Source organism: Gavia stellata, chromosome 21 (genome assembly GCF_030936135.1).
Source record: "Gavia stellata isolate bGavSte3 chromosome 21, bGavSte3.hap2, whole genome shotgun sequence".
Taxonomy (NCBI): domain Eukaryota; kingdom Metazoa; phylum Chordata; class Aves; order Gaviiformes; family Gaviidae; genus Gavia; species Gavia stellata.
The window spans coordinates 5,195,355-5,221,286 of record NC_082614.1 but is presented as its reverse complement, the minus strand read 5'-3'; the positions used below and the strand labels follow the sequence as shown (position 1 = coordinate 5,221,286).

The window sequence follows — 25,932 nt, the reverse complement described above, 5'->3', positions numbered from 1 at the left end:
TTCACTATCTTGCTCTTTAGTAAGCAGCTAAATATCACATATGTTGACTAGACAAGTCAAAATATTGGTTTGACCAGATCTACAAACTGTTAACTCAGGTGATTTTTCTCTGCAAGTGATGTTACCCAGAATAAACCATAGCGGAAAGACAAAAGCCCCAGAAAAATTCTATCTTCCTCTTCTCTCATTTGTTTCCAGGCAGTGTAAAGTTTAACATATTTTGCCTCTTAAAATTACAGACAAGGGAAAAATTGTCCAGGCAACTGATAGTTTGGGCATTATTTTTGTTCTCCTTTCTGCCCATTGGTGTCACTACAATACTCTCGCCCTGAACAGACTTCACAAGTTAGCTATATTCAGGACCTACCAGTATGCAGAACTAGATCATTTTTCCCCTCAATTTTTACCATATTTGTCAATCATTATTTTAATGCATCTACAATAAAGACAGAGCTCATGCATAGCATTTATCCACTTCTGTCACTACGAAGCACAGAAGTTATCATATTCTTTTGCTCAATTTTCACTGTTTGTAAATCAGCCAGATTCTTACATTCTCTGTCAAGCAGTAAGTTGTGTTTGGCGGTGGACTAGTTATATTTAATAGTTCTCTTCACCATAGATACTACACCAGGAAGCATTTTAGCCTCAGCAACACTATTGTTTGTAGGGCTTTTTTCATGAGTGGTAGTCTCAGTGTTGCAGTTCAAGTGATCTACCAATCACTTCTCACAGTTTAGCCATCAGATCTGTTTAACACTGTATTCTGTATTCAGCACACCTGGAACACGCCATCTCTACACAGTAAAATTATGTTTGGATAAAGCGTAAGAGCCAAAGAAAGATGGGCCAAAGGTAACCTGTTCTTTATGATTACACAGTCAGGTTCCTTCGGAAATGCTATTAGTGTCCCTCTGCCTTTTTGCCACATAAGTAGGAGTTTTAGGAAGACTTCTCACATATTTCATCTGTGTTCTAATTTCTCCACAGATTATAAAAATATGTCTGCAGAATTTAATTTTATAGATGGGCAAATACTTGGACAGTGGTTGCATACACATGGAAGCTAAGGGATGATAAAAGCCTGAATTTCAATGTTGAGTAACCTCTATAAGCAGTAGCACCAAGAAACATCAGATTGTAGAAGGATAGAAAGAGATCACAGGAGATTAGCCCTCCAGGCTGTTAAAACACTATGTAAAAGTGGGCTTCAGTGTCACTCTGAAGTAACCCAGACGCTTACTTTGTTTGATTCTAGATACTGGAATCAAAATCAACATCCATAAGGATTTTTCAGAGTATATTGGTTTTTTTCACTTCGGGCTAGTTCTTTTTGATTTTTAAATCTGAAGAGCAAGGGAGGAAAAGTCTAAAGAATTGCAAGAAACCAACTAACTCCTAGTCAGGGTCTAGATATAAATAAGATACGCTTTTCATAACGTCTCTGAAAATGAAGAGAAAGAATTAGGGGCAATGCTTCTGTCATGTCAAGAGGAGGTTTCTAAACAAAAATCAGATACAGAAATCCGTTACAACAGGAAGGCATTAATGCCAAGACAAGAATCTCCAGGCAATGAAGCATAAGTCCATGTGTAGGACAGTGAATGGTGAATCAGTTAGTGTAGTACAGAAAAGAAAATGGAAGCACAGTGGATAAGCTGTAAAATCACTACAGAAGATAAGAATAGGGAAGTATTTTATATGTGATAAGCTATACCAACAAAAAAGGGCCAATTCAAACAGTGCCGACAAGGATTATTGGAAATATTGTATCTTTGCAAAAATCATGTAAAGAGAGAATTCCATACTCATAGAATAGCCTCAGACACATGGAGACAATGATGGAGGCAAAAGCCCGACAAAGCTACTAAAAATGAGGTCTGATATTTCTAATGACCTAGTATAATTGCTTCTTAAACTTGTCACTTAGCCGCTTTCTAATAAGAAAAATCTTTGTAAAAGATTTAGTACTCATAATGCGTATTTCATTTGCAGTATTTCTGAAAAGTTTTATCAAAATTCGGCTTAGGTGAATGTTCTTGACCATAAGTATTTTTCCCTTGAAGAATCATAGAAAGTGCATGCAAAAGGGATTCAACCATATAAGACAAGCTTGTAAAACAAAGGGAATATTTTTGGAAACTATTTTGTAGTCTTGGTTCAAACCTAAGTATAATTGCTTCTCAAACTTATCACTTAGCTCCCTTCTAATAAGAAAAATCTTTGTAAAGAAACTGTATTAGCAACCAAAAATACTGACAAGGGAATTAAAAGTACAAATTAGTTGAAATAATTTCACATCACTATACCAATAATGACAAGAGTTTGTATAAAGTGTTACTTAAAGAACCCCTTTCCTACATGCACCTGATGTGAAGGGAATAGTTTCACTTATTTTCTTCTGCGATGATCTTGTCTTATACTGGTTTGGAGGGAAGGAGTTGGTTGCAGAACCCAGAACTTGAGCGGACAACTTTACTGAGAGGTATGGCAGTAAAAACAAACAAGCAAACAAAAAGCCGAGGGTGAGATTTCTGGCAAGTATTGCTTTACAGGTTTTGTCTGATATTTGTTTCTTTTTGGTTCGTGCATTTTTCATACAGCTTGGAAGGAAATATTAGCATCTTCCTCCAACTCCACCTCAGTGATGACTGTAAACTTCCAATACAAACTCTAGAAAATATGTCAGAAGTATCACCTATGGAATAAACAGCAGAATAGATAGAAGGCATTGAAGTTGTTTCAGGTACTAATATAGTTCACCTTGCCTCAGGGATCTGGTGAATGGCATGTGTTATATAAAACATGCATAATTTTTGGGAGGCTTTCACATTTAGCCATTAAAGTCATTGCAGTTATTCCAGTCATTATCAAAACTATGACCATGTATTTGGCATCTTTAAAGAGCACAGGAGCTCTCAATAAAAAATTTTTAATGAAAAAATCAGGTATGCAACTGTGTTGACATTACACATGTCCAGTACAAAATAAACAACAGTGAAGAAGGTCACAGTTGGCCCCTTCTCCAAGACAGGGGACTGGAGCTTTTCAGGGCAGAGAAAATTCACAACAGAGAGATCTGCACTGTGACAGACATCTTACGTAAAGCTTCAGTACTCCCTTCCACTGAGTCTGTTTGTGGAGGAAATTCCCCTTTCTCCCAACCTGTTTTCCCACTTTATCATTTTAGAGAGGTTTATATGAGTTGGTAGTCAGTTGTGGGAGTTTCAAGGGTTCTTTGAAATTTTAGGGCAAAAAGGGAAAAGGAAATAAATGCCTGCATATAACGTGGTGTCACACCATACAAGCACTAGAGGATGTCACACAGATGATACAGCTCTTACACATGTGTGCAGTATACTACATTTGACTAAAGATACTCTGTAGAGAAACTTTAGTACAGATATGCATTCTACACATAAAGGGGGGGTGGGGGGTCTGATAAGAAACCACAGTTAAGGCTGATTAGCAATCCTCTTCCATAGAGGACTGCCAAAACCAGATCATTAGACCTGGCTGAAAGATCCCCTTCTGCAAACTTACTGAGATCCAGTTAGATTTGAAACACCATGCAAAGATTTGTTGAAACAATTTCCTCCCCAAAAACACTTATGTAATGCACCTGCTGTAAAAGAACAAGGATTCTGGTGTTCTAGAGTACTCCAGGAACCGATATTGGTGAACAAGCTTTCTAAAATGTAAACCAACTGAAGATGTGTAGGGGAGTACAAGAGAAGTAGAAGCATTTTAAGGTTAACTTACTGATTTTACAGTATAGATTTTAATTCTTCATGAAAGGCAGGTGTTTTCAGACATAAATACAGCGTGTTTAGGAACCACTAGATGATAGAATCATTATGTGTTCCTACCCACAAACTCCCATCGCTTAAGCATCACATTTTACAAGGCTGTCAAAAACTAAGTTCAAATAAAACTCTATAAAGGTTACTTCAGGCAAGCTGAACATGATAGCAAACACATAGTTGCACATGCCTAAGTGTTCATATATTTTTCCATAGTTACTGTATTTGCATGCTGTGAAAACCAGAAGCTAATAGCATTAAAGGGAATTAAACAGGAATTCATTGAACGAGGCAAATCAGCCATATAAGAACAACAGTCAATGAAAATTTTAAATTTAAAAGTTCCATGCTAATTAAAAAAACATATCTGATTTATTATTTTTTAAAGTTAATTTAATCCCAAATTCCAATTTAAAATCCTGGAAAAAAATGGGGAGAAAACTGTTACTTATTACTATTTTAGCTTCAAAATTTTCCAGGACTTGCAAAATGTGGTGTCCAAATTAACCATCCCCATACACCAAGATGTTGCTACTGTCTACTTTTTTAAGTGATGTTTGGGGTAACACTGAACCAGGTAAACATTTAGCAAAAAAGCACAAAAAAAGAGAAATCTGCTGTTATGTGAAGAGCACCTCTATTTTCCAAAAAGTAGCATTAAATAAATAAATAAATCTGTCCAGTTATCCAAATAGAGGAATCATAGCTTCTGGCTTTTTACTGCAGACTGGGGGTGAGAAGAAGGAAATCACATTCAGGGCTGGGAACTCAGGGATTACTGCCTTGGTAGGGTAGGGAGGTGGGGGAGGAAAAAAAGGCCAAACACTGGGGAGAGGGAAAGGAAGAGAAGCAAAGAGAATAAGGGGCAGAAGGTGCACTTACTGTTTGGTTATCTTCATACAGCTTCAAGTCATATCCACTCAGCTCCACACAGAAAATTATTGCTGTAACCCCCTCGAAACAGTGGATCCATTTTTTGCGTTCAGATCTCTGTCCACCCACGTCCACCATTTTGAAAGTCAGCTCTTTGAAGGTGAATTTATTTTCTACAATCCCTGTGGTCATGTCCCGAGAACGCAGAATATCTTCCACTGTAGGGATGTAGTCCAGTGCTGCAATCCTTTCTAGGTCGTTTAAGTAGTATGCAGCATTATCCTCTAGGTGGTACTCATTGGAGCGGCAAAAACACTCCTGCACACCAGGGTCTGCCCAGAGCCGTTTCATGACTCCCAGAAGCTCAGGGGTAATCTCACCTTTGCTCTCAGCTGGGCCTGTCAGGGCAAAAAGCTGCACAGCATCATATGCTCTGTCAGGATTGTGAAATTCTATCTTAAGGGTGGCCAGAGCCCGAATGATACGTGTGAGGGAGTCAATTGCATTATAGATAATCAGAGGTTTGTATTCCTTGCAAGCCTCCAAGTTAAAGCCACCACTATGAATTATTTTCATCTGCTTTACAATAGTACTCTTCCCAGAATTGCTGGTACCCAGGAGAAGGAGCTTAATCTCTCTTCGCTGCCTCTGACTTTCAGAGCGCAGGTGGCGGTCAATCCTACGGGACCGCCGCGCTGCCTCTTTCTCCTCAGAGCTTTGCCGACATCCCATGGTATAGCAGGCAGTTACAGAAGGGAAAGGTTGGAGATTATCTCACTCTGTTTGTGTCTCTGAAAAAGATCTGTGGTGTCTTTCAGTTCTTGTGCCAGGTACACCTTGAACGAAAAAAAAAGTCACTATGCAATACCTGATGGTCCAAGATGCCTGTATCACCTAATTCAGTCCCAGCAGGGGTGCAAACATGTGTAGATATGCAACCACAGAAATAGTCTCTTCAGTAGATCTCATGGCACTCCCCCTTCCAGTGCATAAACAGTGGCACATTCCTGTTAATGAAGGGACACTTCCCTTTGCCACAGTTTGGCTAGATCCATCAAATACTCTTTTCTGTTCTGCATAATTATTTTGCTGCCTTCTGTCCAAAGGTAAGGACCCGCACTTTCACCTTCTCTGCTCTAGCCCTTGTCTTTTAACTGTATTTCCTGGTTGCTGTGGTGATGCTGCTAGATAAAGCTGAAGCTCTTTTCAATGGTGCTGTACTTGTTTTGTTTCTCTTCCCCCACTTCAGCTGATCCAGTTCAGCTCTGTAAATCTGTGCTTTCCACCTGCCAAACAATGAGAAAAGAAATGAATGAAATGAGAGACTCTGCTTCCTTGCTGCAAACCACTCACTTTCTGCTCTTCTAGACTTCTAAACCTTTTATTATCGCAAACAGAAAACACAGATGGAAAAATAGGTAAAGAAAAGCAAAAATCTAAAACCCTAGCAAAAATGTAGGGACAGCTGAAGCTTGCAGACCTAAGAAAATGTGGTTTCTGAACAATAGTAAATCAAATCTCCCTTTCAGCCTTCTGTGGTTTATTATCTAAACCTACATGAAAACAAGCAGTGCTGAGCTGTGCCCCAATTTCTCCCTCAGCAAGAGCTTATGGCAGTGCTTTTCCTGCACAGTCCTGTTCTGACTGGTTTTCCTGAAGTAGAAAGCGAAACAGACTCACAACTACTTTTCCCAGTCTCTCTATTTATATCAGTATCTTGTACTCAGACAGATGTCCTCCTGAGTTTTTCTTTCATCTTTTCTGTTTGCCCTGAACATTTAAATAACTAAATCAGAAAGCAAAAGCAGGCGATTAACTTTGCTTCATGATTTTGTAAAAAGGTTTGTTACTGATCTTTGCGGAATACAGTAACATATCTTCTTTCCCCTTGGAAAACAGTACTGTTGAAACATACCACCTGCATCCTGCTTAACCAATAAAGTGATGCACTACTACAACAAACTTTGTAAGCTTCTTTCCATGGTCAAGCTAAGTGTTAAGCCTCCTCTCTTCCATTTTTAATACAGCAAATTCTGAGATGCAGTAAAAGTGAACAGTGACTACGAGGCAAATGTTTCATACAAAAAGCACAAGAAATGCCATCCCAAGCAAGGGCTGACAGCTTTTCAGTGACTTCTTTCTCAAATTAGGGGTTAAGCCTACTAGTTGGAACTTTGCAGAAGGCAACAGCAGGAAGCAGTTACCTCTCACAGAGGGAAAACACATTGCTAATAGCTGATTGGTGATAACTTGCCTCTGTTCTAGGAAGAGCTTGCTGCTCCCACTAAGCTGTGAGCACAGTGGGCAGCAGAATCACAGATGTCATAGCTTCCTCATCTTATGCTGGCCTCAGCCCACTTTGGCACCGATATTGCTGTCTGTTTACTTGTGTCTAGAGGGTCTTAAGAGAGTATTTTTACAATCTAAAATACATGCCACTGAGATACCCTCAGAGGTAGGCTTAAGAAAAATTTCAGAGCCTACTAAAGAAACACAACTTCTACTATATTTTAATAAGACTGCGTCTCCCAAATTCCATTTTCAAAGTTGCTCTAGAAGTCTTTGGCAGTTTTTCCTGCATGAACTTACTAGCATTTCAATGTAGATGTGACAAAGCATTAAAATACATATTGAAGAGGATGATTCCACACTACTAGGAGAGGGACAGATGGATCCAAGCCAGATGTTGAACCTCTAGCTTTTATGAGAAAAGAAATCGAACTACAACTATTTGCAACCTCATGTACTTTGCTTTCTCTCTCTCTTAAGCATCACAGCAGAAATTTTAGTAGACAAACCATATTTCAGCACTCCAAAATAGTAATCTGTAATTAAGTACTAGAAACGGAGCACTAGATTTACCAATATGTCTTTTTTCTTTTCCTACATCACCTACATCATAGGATAAGATTCACTTACATAAATATACTGCAGAATGGGGTGGGTCTTATTCCTACTTAGCCATACTGCTTTAATGGAAAAATATGAACTTACATTTACATAACTTCTATTTTAATGTGTAACATGTATATTTATACACAGCACCTCTCCTATGAGGACAGGCTGAGAGAGTAGGGGTTGTTTAGCCTGGAGAAAAGAAGGCTGCGGGGAGACCGTGTAGCAGCCTTGCAGTACCTGAAGGGCTCCTACAAGAAAGCTGGAGAGGGACTTTTTACAAGGGCGTGTAGTGATAAGACAAGGGGTAATGACTTTAAACTGAAAGACGGTAGATTTAGATTAGATATAAGGAAGAAAATATTCACCATGAGGGTGGTGAGGCACTGGAACAGGTTGCCCAGAGAAGTTGTGGATGCCTCATCCCTGGAAGTGTTCAAGGCCAGGTTGGATGGGGCTTTCAGCAACCTGGTCTAGTGGAAAATGTCCCTGCTCATGGCAGGGGGGTTGGAACTAGATGACCTTTAAAGTCCCTTCCAACCCAAATGATTTAATATGATTTAATAGTACATGTTTTGTAAGATACTGTTTTATTGTTGAGAATTTCTACTCTTGTTTTGTCTTGCCAAAAGTCATTATCAGCCAGGGATTTTAGTGAGATCTTGCTTTACCCTCCCAGTAGCTGTCACCATAGTAGAAATTAATTTCATCAAATAATAGTTTTAGCTAACCTTTAAATAATGTTAATTGATATATAGCACAGCATAAAACCTTCAAGGTGGGGGCTTCCAGATATAGTTAAGGACAATTACATCAGCTGCAGTACTGAAGGAGGGTTATATGGTTAAAATAAAGAATAAAGCTCAGCTTTTCCAGTTTCTTAGCATGTCACATTTACATGGAGAAACATTATTCTTAGAACATTTATTTGGGAGGGTGGAAGGGGGGAAAATTATATACCTGGTATTTCATTCCTCAGGTGGTAGAAACAAGTGTAATGATCTTAGACTCTTCTGTTTAGCAAGAGGTATTACTATTCTTCTGTTATTTGTGTATTAAATTTTTGTCACAGTGGGCTATCCTAATCTTAGTTTCTGTATTTTGTATAGCTTTCTCCCTGAACTTGTTTAAAGTCACTTACAGATCTCTTCTAATTTATGATGGGCTGACAAGTCGAAAGGTAGAGTCTATGTCTCTGCTCTCAGATCTGAGTCCCCACTGGTATGCATCTCTGGGGCCTACAGTTCTATAACAGCATCTTGGCATTAGGCAGGTTCTTGCAACACACTGGATCCCTTTTCAGCAGTTTCCAATACACAAATGTGAAGGTATCTGTGAATGTGAAACGTGTGTATATGGAAGAACAAACAGTTATGGCAATCACTGTTAATCCCTTAACATCAGAGAAAAAGGTATAGAGACTGGACAAAGTCAATGGATGACGGTTGTACGTATTTGTTCCTTAAGTTTCCTGGGATGTTAGCCTGGGACAGTTGAGCTTGCAATCACTCACTCTTAAATACTTTTACTGATTCTATATCTATCTTTAAATCCCTTCCTAACTCTAACCCTGCTTAAGGGAGATACATAGTTGAACCAATGTAGACCTGGATAAAATTCACAACTACCAGGATGAGTCAGTATAGGTCAGGATTGGTACTGGTGTATTAAGAAGAGCATTATATTTTAGTTGGAGAAGAAGAATAGATGATTGTTGCTAACAATTGCAAAATTCCACAACTGGAACTCTGACCACAAAAAAGTGAACACTCAAAAAACCAGGATATGAAGTATACCAATTAAGATGTGCTTCAATATACCACTCATTCCCAACTTCCCTTAGATTCCCAGAACACTATTAACATTCACATTTTCAGAATAGCAGCTTTTACTCAGTTCTGAAGATCTCCTGTACAGTATTTCAACTTTCCCTCTTCTTTCTTGCTCCTATTTAAACCTGCCTTCTCACTGTTCTTTTAATCTCCATGCTCTAACACCTGCCTGTAAATCCATCCCAAATCCACATGCATGAAATTAACTCACTAGAACAGGACTTCTACAGAAAGTAACCATGACAACCTTACTCTCAGTTGTTCCAAACTAGTTATCTAGTCAGTACGTGAAGTCACCCCTATATGACAGTTTGGAGTGCTCATCTGTTGTCTTTGCCTGTATGGACCATAGTGTATGAGCAGGTTTGTAATTTAAGCATTTTGGGTACCTTAAATTTAAAGATGTCTGAATCCTTTACCCCAAATGCACTGTGTATTGCTATTACCTAGTCTAAAATTCCACAGAAGAGTCTTAATATCAGCTATATTTATCTTACTTCTCTTTGCAGAAGGGCATTAGCACATGAAGAACAGATTAATCAGCAGAAAATTATAATAATAGCATACACATTAATGGAATGGTAATTAGCACAACTTTACTTACTCCAATGCATCAAAGATATGGAGAGGAAAACCCTCCAAAATGAAGATTTATACTTATATTTTCTTCAATTGGCTTTTTCCAATGGTCATAGAAGATGAAAAATAACAGTTGACGAAGCTGTTTCTTAATGGGTAACTTTCCAGCCACACAGAGAGAATGAAATTACTGTATTAGGTATCAGTCCAAATTCTTAATTTAAATTATATAAAAATTAGCGTTCGCTCCATTAATCATGCTTATTCTGACGTGTTCAGAACATTTAAAACTGGTTTTCCTTTAAGTCCTCATTGTCAGAGGCTTCATTTTCACGTCATTGATAAGACCACTGGTCAAATTCTTTGTGAGATTTTCTACACACCTCTGTGATTGAAGATTAAAAGTTTTGCAAGAAGCACATATGGGACTCCCTCTCCTCTCTTTATTCAAGTTTCAGCCTGAAAAAACGGACTTGCTAGAGACAAGCAGCAAGAGGATACATATTCCTTGCAAAATGCATCAGTACTTATAAATCTGGAGATTTTATGCCCATATAAGATAAGCAGATCTTTTTTAAACTTTGTTATTGGCTTCAACAATCACTTATGACAAACAGTTTGGTAGAAGGACACTTTCAAGAAAAAATTATTCTTTTCAGACAGCTTATATATTCTGTAGAGTATTTCCTATTGCATATTTCCAGAACACATTCAGATGCATCATCCATATCCCACAGTGTTTTACATATCAAACATATTAATGAAGAGCATGCAGAATAGTTAACACAGAAAAGGATAGAGTAGCACCTCCTAATTGTAGGGAAGACCAGGAGTATGTGAACACCATGTAAATTCATTTTACACTATTGAATTTCCATTTTTTTAGCTTCTAGTCATTTCTATTGCATAAGTTGCAATGATGTTTGGATATCACTATTTCAAGTAGGAATACAATGAGGTGATTATATTATTGCTTTGTAAAGCAGAGCAGTAGATACTGTTTCCAAATAGTTTGCTACAGTAAGAAAGTTTGATTTATTTAAGTAAGTTTTCCCACATATACTGAAAAGCATCTTCCACATTCACAGTTGCTACTTTTTAAAGTTCAGAAAAAGAATAACTTTACAAACTATGATGTTACTACATTTTACTGTCCTGGCTCCATAAAGATGACCTTCCTCTCACCACTTTAACTTTTTCTTGGAACACACTCAGAAAATAAGGCAGTCTAGAATTTGTTCTGGTTTTTTAGATCAGATTTCATATTAAAAATGCAAGTGTTTCATGGCTGTAAGTTTCTAATTAGATAAAAGTCTTTTCAGTTATTCTAATGGAAAGCCCTGTTGCTTCCTTTCAGTGTGCACATTTCTCTCTAATCTTTGTTTAAAAAAAAAAACCACCATCTTATTCTTTGAATGACCAGATTATACTGCATATGTGCATCTAAACTAATACATCTGCCTTCTACTGACAATTGAAGCTGCTCAAAATGTTAAGAAAGTATATTTGTTAAATCTGATGATATGTATGGGCTATCTTTTCATGACTAAAATGGCTAGGTTTTCCCACAAGTGAAAATTAACATGCCCCAAATCCTGAGCTAACAATGATCTATTTCAATTATCAAAGAAATAATGCCAAAAGTTCATTTTTGGAGTGGGAAGGATACTTGAGCACAATTTTGCACTGGTTTATTATATAAATCTGTTGAAACCATTTAACTGAGCAGGCTGTTTAGTACTAGTACATTCTTCTGTCCATACTTTCATAGCCAATAAAACCAGTCATTATTGTTGGTTTAATATCTAGGCTTGCTCTTTGCCCCTACCCATCACTTCTCTCTTGCTCAAACCGGTCTGTGTGTTTGAATGATAAACACTTATCCCTTTTCTCAGCATGTTCTCAAGTAACTGGGGGGGTTGGGGAGGAAGGAGAATGACACTACAACACCACAATTCAATTGTAAAAATTTCCCTACGGAAAGATCCGAGTATGGTGCTAGCAGCAGGAATTTCAGCTGGCATTGTAGGCACAAAGCCATACTCTACCTCAAATGCAAGTGGTACCAGTAGTCTAATAAATTAGCCCGCACACACAGAGCTTTAGTATTTGCAGACATCCCTGATATTCCCTCTATCTTTCATATATAGGGTAACAACCTATTATTGGCATTGTTCACAATTTTCATTTAATCTTAAGCTTCATTTTGACAGATGAGCTGCACAGATATCAATACGACTTCTTGTGATAGAATTAAGATTGTTTTGTTTGGGAAAAAAATCATTTGGGAAATTTCAAGATTTTTAGAAAGACATTAAGGATGAATATTCAAGTACTCAGAAGTTGTATGTACGAGTTATAGCAAAACTTTTAATTACATATTAAGGCACTATAGTCCCATCCAAAACAAAGTATGGACCAGATCTAATAATCAAACAAGAGAACATAGCAAAGAAAGGTGGTGTCTTCTGTGCTTTATTTGTTACAGCAGTTAAAATGCATATCCTGTTAGTCAGATGAGTGAAGAAAGAAGTGCCATGATTTAATTAGCTGAATGTTTGGCTGGACAATACTGAATTCTACCCCTCTTTGTCATGGTGGTGCTTTGTGATGTAATTAACTCCCTTAAACCCATCTTTTCAAATATGATTTCTGCTTGGGATTTTCATTTCTTGGATGCCGAACTTGAGATACCGTTTGTGATCAGAAAATGCACTAAGTTTTCAAATATAGTTGGCCTCAGTGGTAACTCTGTTGTATATATTCAAGTATTTTTTTAAAAAGTCATCTTTTTCACTTGATCCATCTTGATCTCTATTTAAGAAATAGGGCCTTACCTCTACACTAACTCCCCAAGGTAGACTGAAGAAATTAATTAATATCTGTGTAATAGATAACAAAATGAGAGCAATAGCAAAGTCAGTGAAGAAATTCATATTGACAGCAGAGACTAGGTAAAGTACATTACATACCCAGACCAGGACCATAACACACAATAACCAATACAGAATAATGGAAGCTGCTGAGTAAGGAGGGGGTTCTTAAGTCAAATCAAGTAATTATAAACCAAAACATCACATACATGTAGGCAGGTATGTGTGCATGATAACCAAGGTTACCAAAGAAGATATTAGGACAATGATAACGTTTTTTAAATTCAGAAATCCTCAGACCAGGGCAGGGGGTGAAAAGGGCATTGACCAGAACCAGTGCTGTACTATGAGCTCCTTGTCACCAGCATTGACTGTTAGCAGCCCAACAGACGATCACTTCCAGCATACTTCCCAGAAAGATAGCTGGTAGTTCTATTAGGTTCTCACCGGCTGATTCTCACTGTGATTTTATAGAAATGCTCAGATCTGTTGTGTAAAACCTGAGCTCAGTTATTAGAATTGCCACCTAAGGATACAAGGCAGAAGGAAGTTTTACAAGGAAATAGTGGAGAACCCAAATAAAATTACTCGCTGCTATTACATGTAGTCATAGACCTATCAGTATGTAAGCTAGATGTAACTGATATATAATAGAACAGATTTTCTGCAGTGAGATATTATATTCATAGGTTTAAACATCACATCTTTGTCTATTGTTTGGGAAACATCCAACATACTTTAGCAGTATCAAAACAGAAGTTATGCTAGTTAGTAGTGTCCGCCAGCTAAGTGTATCACCCTGTCAAAATTTAGCATATAGACTTGATTCAAGTTTTAGAGAAACATAAGAACTTATACTGGAAACAAAGTATTCCTTATAAACCAGGTATTCACCCTCTGCTTTTATAAAACTAGATTTTGATCTTTAGTTAGTGACATTGAAGTTTGCACTAGCTCGGCTAAGATCCAGACCATGGTAGAATGCAAGAACCTATTGGTTATTTTTATTTTAACTATGCACACCCCACTTAATTCAGGAGTGGGAAACGTAAATCCTATAAAGCATTAATAGCTAAATATTATCACCACTTGGTAGACATTTAAATAATGACCTGTTTTAGCAACTTTAACCATCCACAAACTAGTGTGAGACAGCGAGAAGCATCAATACAACCAGTACATAATACTGACTGATTCTTGAATAGAGCCAAAAATACAAGTCATATTCTGAGTTATGTTGCTGAAAACCCAGAGTAGTGTCAGTGACTGCACATGGAGTTGCCCGTGCTTCATAGTGATTTAACTAAGACCAGAATCTGCCACATTAGTCATTTTAGAGGTGACCTTTAGACTTCCATAAAGAATGAAATATTACAAGAATATTACAGTGGGTCTAACAGTGGGTGTGCAGAAGATCCTGGCTGCTAGACAAAGGCGAGGAGAAACAACACACATAGCATCTGCTTTAGGGACATACAAACATCAGACTCATTTAAAAATTTGTAATAAGGCAACAAATAAATTGCAGTACCCACTCAGTGTTTTGTAAGCACCTCAGGTGATGACAGTAGTGTAGATTATGTCTTCATTAGAGTTGCTGTTTAGCTTTCATCATCGGCGTTACCATAATTATTACGCGGGTGACTCATGAGCTAAGTCTCACATACTGCAAGGTTACTGTTTCAGGCATCTTACAGAGCTTAAGGAGATTAGTTTATTACATTAAAAAAGCTAGTAAACATTAGATTTGGTCATGAATATAGTGGCAAATTTCCTACCACTCTTTCAGCCTTATTGCACACAATACTTTATGAAAGCATAAGGAAATTTTGGTAGTTATCATAGCAAAAGAAAGTTAAAGAGGGATTTGAAACAGGATAACAATGGAGCCTTGTAAAAGGAAGTTTCTCTTCCTGTGTGTAAAAGTTCACATAAGAGAGCAAAACCATGCTTGTTTTCGACTATTCCAGTGACAGGTACGAGCTAATCAGAGGTCAAAAATCAGAATCTCTGTAGTAAGAACCTGAGAGCCTGGGTACAGATAATAGTGTCCTGAAGACAAGAAGTTCATTTAACACAATAAGGAAAAGCAACCAGTGAAGACTCAAAGATTGAAGCTCGAGGCCAAGCAAGAGGTAAGGAGAAGATGCTCCAGTAAATGGGAACCATGGAAACAATAGATGAGTTTTGTCTATGATGATGGATAAGAAAGCATCTTTGAGATTTTATACAGAAATAAATCACCGTAGTTCTGCTTGTGTGTTTTAAGGGAAAGAACCAGAGGAGAGGCAAAAATTAAGGCAAAGAATGACAGAGTAAAGTCACAGAAGTTGGGGAAAATTTCTAGGGTAAACTGAAAGAGTATATAAACACAGGAACCAAGAAACTTCTGTAGCCATGAAAAGAAGAAGGAAGGGATAGTGATAGAAGAAGGAAAAACAAGCTGAGAAGAGCGGATAGGCACATCTTACTACATCACATTAGCAGAAATCAGCAGAAATCTATACAGAGAAGAAAAAAGGCCAGTGGGAAAGGATTGACTCAGAATTTGTAAAGATGGGTCTGTACATATGGAATTTAATTACACTAGGGGGAAAAAAAAAAAAAGGGAGGGGAGAATAAATCTATGGTGGAAAAAGTCAGCTGGGTCATCAGATTTCTGCCAGAATGGCTTTGCTAGAGAAAAGTCATTGTTGAGGCTGAATCAGGGCTGGCAGTTGGCAAGACAGACCTTGCAGTAAGAGGCGTAGCAAAAAGTTTTGGGAAGAGAAAGGCAAAATACGGGAACCAGCTTCAGTAGAAGTGATCAACACTGAAGAGCATGGGAGGAGTGGACTGCAGTGTGATAGTTAAAAATGGGAACTAAGCAACAGAGAATGAGTAATGTTTCACAGAGAACAAATCAAAAGAACCTTGGTGAATGGAAAAACAGAAAAACAGACATAGGTTGAATGAGTATGTGGGAGCAGCAAGTTATCAACATGAGATAAAGTCAAAAAAGGAATATAGAAGATTCATGTGAAGAGAGAACAGCATAAGGGAGTTCAGAGATAGTAGCTCAAAGAAAGCATGAGAGGAAACAGCATCAAAGAACTGGTCAAAATGGAAAACAGTAGGAGAGGAAAGCAGAACTGTGAAAGAATAAAGCCAATAACTCTCATGATGGTCTAATTTAGGGAAGGACAAAGAAAACCAGACAAACTTGCTGCAGTTACCAACCTCACAACAAGACATAAAAGTGGATTGAAATGCTGTTCCTAATACAACAAGAGAAAGAAAGGAAGAAAGAGTGTGAATATCAGCTTAAGAGGCAGGGCTATTATCAGGGATGAATTTGGTAGGTAGGGTAGAGAGCAATTTCCAGCCTTGGGCCACATATAAAATTAATCCTACGAATTATGTCAAAAGGTATCTACATCAGAACTGTGGATTTCCTAGGTTCCATCTTAACAAATCAAATAAAACATGATTTTGTTCACAGAAGGGGAGATGGGGAATGGAAGAAGTATTAGACAGCAGCCCTGGGGTGGGGGGAATCCCAAGAGGCTAAACAGAATCCACAGTGTTCTCTAAAGTGTGACTCATGGGAGAGGACTTTTATGCTACCAAGCACAGATTACAGCTGCAACCTACGCCTGGACTCATTCTGCTTCTCGTTTGAAATTCAGAAGCTTTGCCAGTCTTACAATCCTGCTGCATGCAAGAGCTTCAGCAGGTACATCTCAGACAACTGAGCCATTATCATAGTTACTCTCTAATTCAAAAGACTTTTTTTTTTTTTTTTTTTAAATAAGCTGAATATGAAGGAAGTTGTTCTAGTTTTGATATGAAATTGCTTTGGGCCCAACCCAAAAACCAGATACACTTCTACTTCACAAATCATAACTCTGCAACCAGAAACATTTAAGTACAGCGTTGTACAATGGCTAATTAGCTTCCGGTTTCAAAAGCTAAGCTAATACTTTTTTTATGACATTTTGCCATCTAGATGAAGTTTTGTGCAGACCTACATAAAGCAAGTTCTTTTTCACTCAGAATAAAGCAAAAAGGCCTTGGTATCCTGATGCATCAACTTCTTTAGCTACCATTTTCCCTTCACCAACACTCCCCTCTAAAAAAAAAAAAAGACAAGACCACCACAAAAAAACCCCACCAAACCCACAAATTGTTGCTACCGTAAAGAACCTAACCTTTTCAAGGTTTACCAGCTACTAGGATTTCTCTTCAGTCTCTCCTTTCCAATTCCCTCTCTCTGGAGGGATGATCACACCTTACACCCAGCTGCAGTTACACACCCACCACCACAAGCTAGAGGAATCCAAGTTGCTTCGTGCAGGCTCCTAACTAGTGGGATTAGGAGAATCTTGTCATGTTAAACATTCATCGAACATTAGAGAACACTGGAGTGGTTAAATTCCTTTCACCAGACTTCAAAAATGTTTTTTAATAAGCAAGCCGGTTGCGGATGAAGTGAGAGAAGGTACAGATTTAACTATCTGAAGAGACTGAAGGCCTAATTTATCCAGAGAATGCAGTTAGAGCAGCAGTGCAAGCACCTCTAGCAATATTCTTAGTGTGTCTTTCACCACTGATGCTCTGGAGAGTTTAAGTTTCTTAAGTAATGTTAGGTTTTTCCTCTTATTCAACCTTGTTTTTTCTGCTGAGATCAAAAATATTTCTACTTGGCACTAAATGAAATTGCAATATGAGCTAGAGAAACTTTGCTTAAGGAGTTGTGGTGAAACAGCAGCCTATAGTAAGTGACATTTTGGGGTGAGAATATTTGTAGTTCTTCCTCAGCAGAATAAATACCACTGTCATTGTTTAAGGGAAAAAGAAGAATAAAAAACCCCAAACGCTGTGAAGTGCTATGGTTGTGATCCACTTACCATAAAGGGAAGTCTTTTAGTTGACTTCAGTGGGTTTTGAAATGAGCCTGTATCCAGTTTTGAACAGGATGAAAATAAACATAATGTATTTAAAAACATTGCAAGCAGGATACCTAAATTGTCTACATTGCTGGCAGCTGACTGATGAAAATTTAGTATTTAGTGCATGATTCATACTCTTCTTGTATGTGAATATCTACAGCTGAAAACTTCTGTAAGAATAGATATGAAATTGCATAGCCTAACTTTCAGCTCCCCATTTTTATATGATCTCATCATTACTGTATTACTAGATACTGAAGCATGATCAGTATCATTGTGTTTTAAGATTAATTTATTCCCTATATGCACATTTTCCAAGCCTGGCTTCTGTTGGTATTCACTATGTATGTTTGTTCATAAGTCTAGTCAACCTTATAAGAACAGGAGCCAAATTTGACCACATAGATTTTGAGTCACACTATGACAAAACCTAGTCAGGATAGCTTCACCTATTCATAGCTCTATACAGATTTTGTCAGTATCATGGATTGCTTTCATATCATTCTAAGAATACATTTTTGTCTATAACAAAAATAAAACAGCAGGTATATCAGTTAATATTCATTATTTTAAAACTGCATAGGTAACAAAATGAGCTGGTAAATGTAAGTCCATCTTTTGAGGAAGCTTGCACGAGTTTTTAATCTGGGTATTTATAATAACATAGGAGTGCCGTGATTGAGGTTTAGCTGTGTAAAGTTGTTATTTTTCAGCCTCACACAAGTTTGTAAATAATTATTTTTCCCCAGCCTGAAACATATAAGGGATAGATGGATTTATTTTTGTTACTAGAGATAAACCAAAATCCAACCACATTTTTTCTTGCTCTTCTGTCATTTTTCAGCTGTGCGTTGGTAACAGTACTACTACTACTAGTATTAGCAGTTGTAGCTACAAATTTTGTAATAGATACTAATGAATCTTTTTGAGTTCTATTAACACCCTGATCTAGTTGAAGGTGTCCCTGCTCACTGCAGGAGGGTTGGACTACATGACCTTTAAAGGTCCCTTCCAACCCAAACTGTTCTATGATTCTGTGAACACTGCTAGTACTCATGTATGTGTATGTGTGTGTGGAGAGAAAGGGAGAGGAGGGTAATTACTACTCCTGTTCAAATTTGTGTTGTATATTTTCAGCATTCACATTTTTCAGAAAATAGACATTTTCAGCATTCAGATTTTTCTCCGTTACAAGTTTTTATTCCCTGTAATCCTGCAAACTCCCTAGCCACGCAACCACAATTTCTGTATTTTTGCTAAAACCTGTAATGGCATTTTTACTAGGTCTTTAGACCTTAAATTCTGTCTGCAAATAATCCATCTCTCCTATTGTACAAGTTCTCCTATGTTGAGGTCAGAAAAGTTTCCCTTTTTGTATCATACCTCAACCAGAATTGTCTCCTCTTCTTTAAGCTACCTGTGACCCTTATTGTTTCATTCATTTTGTTTGAAGTAGGCTCTTGAATCAAATATTGAGAACTGATAGGTTGATTTATGATACTACGTACAGGATCTACAGCTACTGTTAATAGTAGTAAAAACAAATTTTGCACGTTTTTCTGCATCAGGTAGTCCTAACAGCTTGAGTGAGAGTTTCACAGACCAGACAAATGTATGACTATAACACCACAGCACAGGTTTAACAGCAGCATTTCAAATGGTTGCTTTTTTGTTCTTTTTACTCTCAGTGACACGTCTTCTTGAATAGCTATGGCGCTAAAATTAGCTTAAAGCTGAAAGATGCTAATCGAGCCCTTAGTTTATTCGTTATTCAGCAATGGATCCTTAGTTATTAATTTCTCATTTCTAGTATTACCAGAAAAAAATTACTTATGGTAACACTGTATCCTACTATTAAGATGGCATGTAAAGCTGAAATTTTACCACTGATGAGAAGCCATGGATTCTTAAATATTCTAGTTAGCATTCTGCATCTCACGCACATGAGATATGCAGGAAAAAAGCTGACGACTTATCATTTTATTTATTTTTGCTCACTAAAAATCTGCTGTTAATACTCTTGTAGAAACAATTATGAGAAACAGGCACAGATCTGGGATAAGAAATAAAATATATGCTGGAGGTTACTCAGAACGTATCCATACTTCAGTGGAAAGGTCATACACAAATTTCTCAGCAAGGCATATTAGGTCAAAACAGTGCAAAAGCTATGGCAGATGCATGGACTCCAGCTTCCAAATTCATCCTAAACTCACAAAGATTTACCAAGTGAGGACCAATAATCACAACACATAGCAGAACAATAATTTATCTTGAAAACTTTGTTAAAAGAGTATGAGAACACCTCTGAGACCACTCAGATTACTCAGCTAGCAGGGGTGAGATGGGGGGTTCTGCATTTTCAGTGATCTGTTGTCAGGTACCACTGGTTAAGTATCATACCATTTCTTGCCCGGAAACTACTTGTAGCCTTCCAGGATAATCATATTTAAAAGCATAGATTTTGTTATGTTTTGGTTCACTTACAACATACCACAAGACTTTTAAATTGAGGTACTGGAGTCAGTATTGTAACTTAGAAAACATGGCAAGGGTACTGCCTCCTAATGCCATTTGTGACTTTTAAACAGCTTTTACTTATTCATTGTTGCAAGGGTGAAAAATTCCCCACAGGATGCATCTTAGTATTAAGAGAATAACTCATTATCTAGTATCAACCCAAAAAGCTGCAGACATTCCAGAAAACAAGGAACATAAAATTTCTTACCTCTCAACTCTAGGAAAATGCCTGATAAAGTATCTTCCCACCTCTACCAAAAGCACAAATGAACACAATAGTTAAAGAACTCACAGCTGACTTAGCTTTCAGCCCAACCCACCTTAAAGCAATTTGAATTTTATATCGATTTCTTCCAGCTGGCAGCAATCCCATTAAGATGCAGTGCCACTGACATACACACTTACTAGCAGTCTCCTCCTCCCAAAGTATATTTTGCACTAAATACTTCAGGAGGAATAAAGCAAACAGTTTGTGTCATCTCTTTGCCCACTGAAGACTCCATGCATTAGGGAAACATCCAGTAAAAGTTTTAAATAGTTTCGCTCTTTTAGAGACACAAGAATGGCATAGAAATAGCAGAACAAGACAGTAGATTGTCATCATAATACTGGTTGTGTCTCCTTGACTATTCTGAGACCTTTTTTTTCCCAGTTCTTAAGAACGAGGTACAATTTTGGTTGTATTTAAGATTCTCATGTCTGCCATGAAGTAGTGTAAATGGGTGCCCTGTACAAAATTAATTTTAACTGTCCCTTCCTGTCTTTTCTGTTGGTTGCAGGAGGGAGCTCATCCATAAGGGTGAAATTTCTAAAGGCTTTTGTGAAAGTTAAAAGGAAGAGCCAAATCCTATAAATTTTGCACACCTGCATTATTTTCTGAAATCTTTTAATCTTGACCTTCTACTGTTTATATTCTGTTGATCTCCACTTACTTCTGACCAATCCTAATACAAGCTGAAGAAATTACTTATAGTGAAAAATAGTATTTCATATGGATTTTATAACTAGATAACTGAGAAAATATATCCTTTTAAATTACATCTTAGAAAATACAGAATCTATAATTGATGATTCTGACAAAACAGATGCAGGCACCAAGTAAACAATGAGATTGATATGCTTTTAATGTAACTCCATCAAATATAAATCTTCTTCACAACGTAGGTAAAGACAGAAAATAAACAACATGTCTAAGAAAAATTCCATTTGCACATCCTATCTCATAGCTGAATAAGAACAGTGCTGCATAGATTGACAGCATTCCATCTGGCCTTCTTTAAAAAAATGTTTACAAGCACTTTATTATTTTCTCAAATTGACTAGTTTATGTAAGCTTTTGATGAGTTCTATGAAAAATTCTTGATGGATAAATCATGAAAACATGAAATATCCAAAATTCAAAGTTACAGTCATATAGATAAGCTTTGATTAATCACAGACTACCTGTATTTGGAGAAACGCAACACCAAGAATGAGATACTGTATGAAGATACCTAAACACTGTATTTTGTCAAGACAATAATACATTCAAAATTCTCTCTGCTAATACTTTCATGTTTCACCATAAAGTAGATGAAACCAGGTTAACTTCTGAGGACTGTGCTCATTCTATATATCATTTGCACTGACATGTAGAAACCAAGTGCAAACATAGACAAAGCAAGTTCAAATTTTATTTAAAAAAATACTTCTGGAATTAATTACGATATTTGCCTAGTGTTATTCTATAACATTTTGCTGCCCATATAAGTTGGTACACTTTTAATGCCATTTTTATTAGTTGTGATCAAAAGACAATGTTATTCAATAATAATTTTACAGCAAGAAGAAGGAAAGTGTCTCAATTCTTCCACTCCCAAGTTATTTTCAGTGAGGAAAAACAAGTCGTCCCATCAGCAGGAGTTCGTACATTCTTTCAGGATTTTAATCAAATTTAGCCTTTCTTGATTCTGACAACCAAACTTACTACTTGTCTCCAGTCAGCTCATTTGGGTAATCCTATTCAGAATAATGCAGGGAGGCATCTCTAGCCTAATAAAAACTCTTTAGTTCAGACTTACAGACTGGGTATGGAATGGGAACTCTGTTGGTTTTCCTGCACAATGACACGTGCTTTCTCATTAATGGAAAAGAACAAGAACTCTTGCCTTTTTGAATTGGCCACTGCCCTGATAATACCAACTAAAATTACTTTTTAAACATCTAAATACAGATATTTTCTTGAGGAGGGTTTTTTCCCTGTATTTCAAAGGTAGTCCTATAGGTGATACTGGGTAATTGTTAATTGCCTGTCTATCTTATAGGTCCTTTTTTGTGAAGTACTATAAACTTCTATTTGGTCAGCCTTTTCCATTTAGTTCTTATGAAAGACTGGTGGAAAAGTATAGGAGCAATGTAGATTATAGGACCATCAGAAAGTACCTTACTGTCTTTGTACTCACTTGTATTTCACTTGGCTAAAATTCTCCCAAGTAAGATAATATTATTAGTAGAACTACTCAGAGAGGTAAGAGGGAAGGTGATTGTCTTGCTCACTGAGAAGTTCTCCTATAATTTCTTAATTAAGTCCACAGTACTTAAAGGTACTTCCAGAGTTCCATGTGGCTGTGTGCCCAACTTTCCCTTTAAAGCATACTTTTGCTGTAATAGGCACTAGCCATTTCTTTCAGATCAATTCTTACAAAAATTATTGTGCCTAAATGATTTCCAAATTAGGATATTGCAGTATTTTCTACTTGGGGTTCATTGCTTTCCAGTATCAGAAGACACAACTAGAAAAGCAACATGAATTAGTCAAAAATACAGAGAAACTCAGGCACTCCTAGTCTTGATCTGAATAGGGGATCTGAATCATAGAATCATTTAGGTTGGAAAAGACCTTTAAGATCATCAAGTCCAACTGTAAACCTAACCCTGCTAAGTCCACCACTAAACCATGTCCCTAAGCACCTCATCCACACATCTTTTAAATACCTCCAGGGATGGTGACTCAACCACCTCCCAGGACAGCCTGTTCCAGTGTCTGACAACCCTTTCAGTGAAGAAGTTTTTCCTAATATCCAGTCTAAACTTCCCCTGATGCAGCTTGTGGCAATTTCCTCTTGTCCTATCACTTGTCACTTGCGAGAAGAGACCAGCACCCACCTCTCTACAATATCCTTTCAGGTAGTTGTAGAGAGCGATAAGGTCTCCCCTCAGCCTCCTTTCCTCCAGGCTAAACAACCCCAGCTCTCTCAACTGCTCCTCAAGGTTTGTGGTCCAGACCCCTCACCAGCTTTGTCGCCTTTCTCTGGACACGCTCCAGCACCTCAATGTCTTTCTTGTAGTGAGGGGAAGTTTCAGAACTGAATAGGGGGAAATGTTTTTCGTGATCCAGCCTTCATTGTAGAGCCAGGTTGGAGCTGCCTAAATCTCAGCATGAATTAGAACAGTTTACAGGTATGATCCCAAGAAGCCACAATATCAGTGGCTGTTCTTGGTTTCCGTGATGGCAGAAGTGGGAGAAAGGGTAGAGTTGCTAGGTCAACAACACAACAAGGAGAGAGCCTTCTCTCATCACAGACCAGGGTAATATCCTCTGTAAACATTTAATTTTAGTTTATAACCCACTTCCACTGTCAGAGAAAGGGTCTATAACAGAACCAATAATTCAATTCTTTGTCTATGTGGTAGATTATTACTTTATCAGTGTTTTAACTTCTATTACATAGAATTGCACTGTTCAGGACTGCAGTGTACAATCCATCCTTCTAGGGAAAATGGAGAATTGTAATTTGCAGTGTTAAAAGTCACAGATTCCTACCTCTTGTTGATGTTGATACCTGATACTTTCATTGGTTTGGACCACTATGTATTTACTTGACCTGTGAAATCAAAGAATATTGTAGTGATATAGTAAGATGCACTGATGTGCACATCAGCCTTAAATCTTGCCACATTTAAAACAACAACTGCTAATCCCTTGAATTAATACATTGTTGAAATTAGTAGCAAAGAATTTATTCCTGTAACTTAAAAAAATTACATAAAATCTTCAGCATTCTATTTCTTTTTGTGAGCACACTTGCAAAAAGCAAACTTGACACACCTATGTAATCACAGTCATGAGGCAAAGTTCAGATTTGCTTTTGGGAATATTCACAGCAGGAAACATAATCAGAGGACTTATGCACATCTAGTCAGGGAACAGAAACAATATGATAATAGAACAATTGTTCAAATTTGAAGTAGGCTAGCCTTAGAATTTTAAATACCAACATAAATGTCACTGAATTACAAATTAAGGTAAGTTTATCTGTTCATGGACATAAACGGATTGAAAAAGAGGTTAAAAACATGTCTTTGAAATGACTGATTAAGGCGAGATTCTACCATTACTGAGCAACACAAAATGAAAGCTCGATAGGTTCTTAGCAATTGTAAGAATATATAAATATCTGCCCGTTACAAAATGGCTTCTATTATAGCACCCTGACTCTGCCAAATTTAAAACGCCAGGCACAGAAAGGCATCTTGAGAGAAAATCTTCCTGCCAAAACCTAGTTGCAACAAAGGTATTTTGTGGGACACTATCAACTCAATGGCAGTATAGAGAGATGCTCCATTGCAACAGCGTTTATTCTGGTATATTTTAGTTTAGAATTGATTTGGTTAGCATGATATGCCTTAATTTACTGATGGATTTTAGTGCTTTAAATGATATAGAAAAAACTTTTATGTAGTATTGGTTTGAATCCTCTCCCATAGCATAAACACTAGGGAAGGTCAATAGATAATATCCCGGACTTTCTCTCCTTTTAAGACATCTAAACTGGAAAAACCACTCTAAATCACATATATGTATAAATGGATATTATATATCCAAATGAAATCATATTTTGTTAACACATTCCAAATATTTGGATTATATGACTTGGGCTGGTAAATATCCAGAGACAAAACTTTTTATTTAAAAAAAATCAACCTAATAACTCAAATTGTATTATTTTCAGAAAGATGTTCCCTTAGATGATACATGAGTATCCTTTTGAATCATAGATATATTTCTCTTTTAAAGGAAGAAATATAATAACCAGGTGCATACCCCATCTAAACAGCAAACCCCCCCAGAGCTAAACATCCAGCTGTGTTTTTGTTACTATGCCATGACACTTTCATCTGAATCACAGAATCACAGAATCACAGAATCACAGAATCAGTACGGTTGGAAAAGACCTGTAAGATCATCGAGTCCAACCTGGGGAGGAAAAAGAAAAAAAAAAAAACAAAAAAACACACCACAAAACCCACGCCACACAACAACAATAACAAGCCACAACCCACCCAACACCACACAGCACCATGTCCATCAAGCTACATCCCACAATGCCACATCCACACGCTCCTTGAATACCTCCAGGGAGGATGACTCTACCACCTCCCTGGGCAATTGATTACAATTCAATTGAATTGTGTTTTTTCCTTCCACAACACAACTGTGTCAACTGTATTTGTGCATCAACACTCGATGTGCTGTCTAATTGTATTTGCGTTGACGTGTTTTGTGAAGGTAAAGGTAGTTATTCCACATTGTCTCGATAAGGTTTGAAAATATAGAAAGCAGGCACACAAAATAAGGGTAGAAACA

The 25,932-nt window shown here is 37.3% G+C and overlaps 2 protein-coding genes across 2 annotated transcripts in view; one reads left to right on the top strand and one right to left on the bottom strand.

Moving 5' to 3' along the window:
• Positions 1-5,408, bottom strand: part of GNAZ (G protein subunit alpha z) — a 49,431-nt gene extending 44,023 nt beyond the window's left edge. Inside the window, exon 1 of the mRNA XM_059827517.1 lies at positions 4,686-5,408. Within this exon, the coding sequence (XP_059683500.1) occupies positions 4,686-5,408 (723 nt within the window). The remainder of the gene's footprint in view (positions 1-4,685) is intronic.
• The window catches only part of RSPH14 (radial spoke head 14 homolog), a 104,517-nt gene that overhangs the window by 56,143 nt on the left and 22,442 nt on the right, over positions 1-25,932 (top strand). The gene's annotated exons all lie outside the window — the stretch shown is intronic.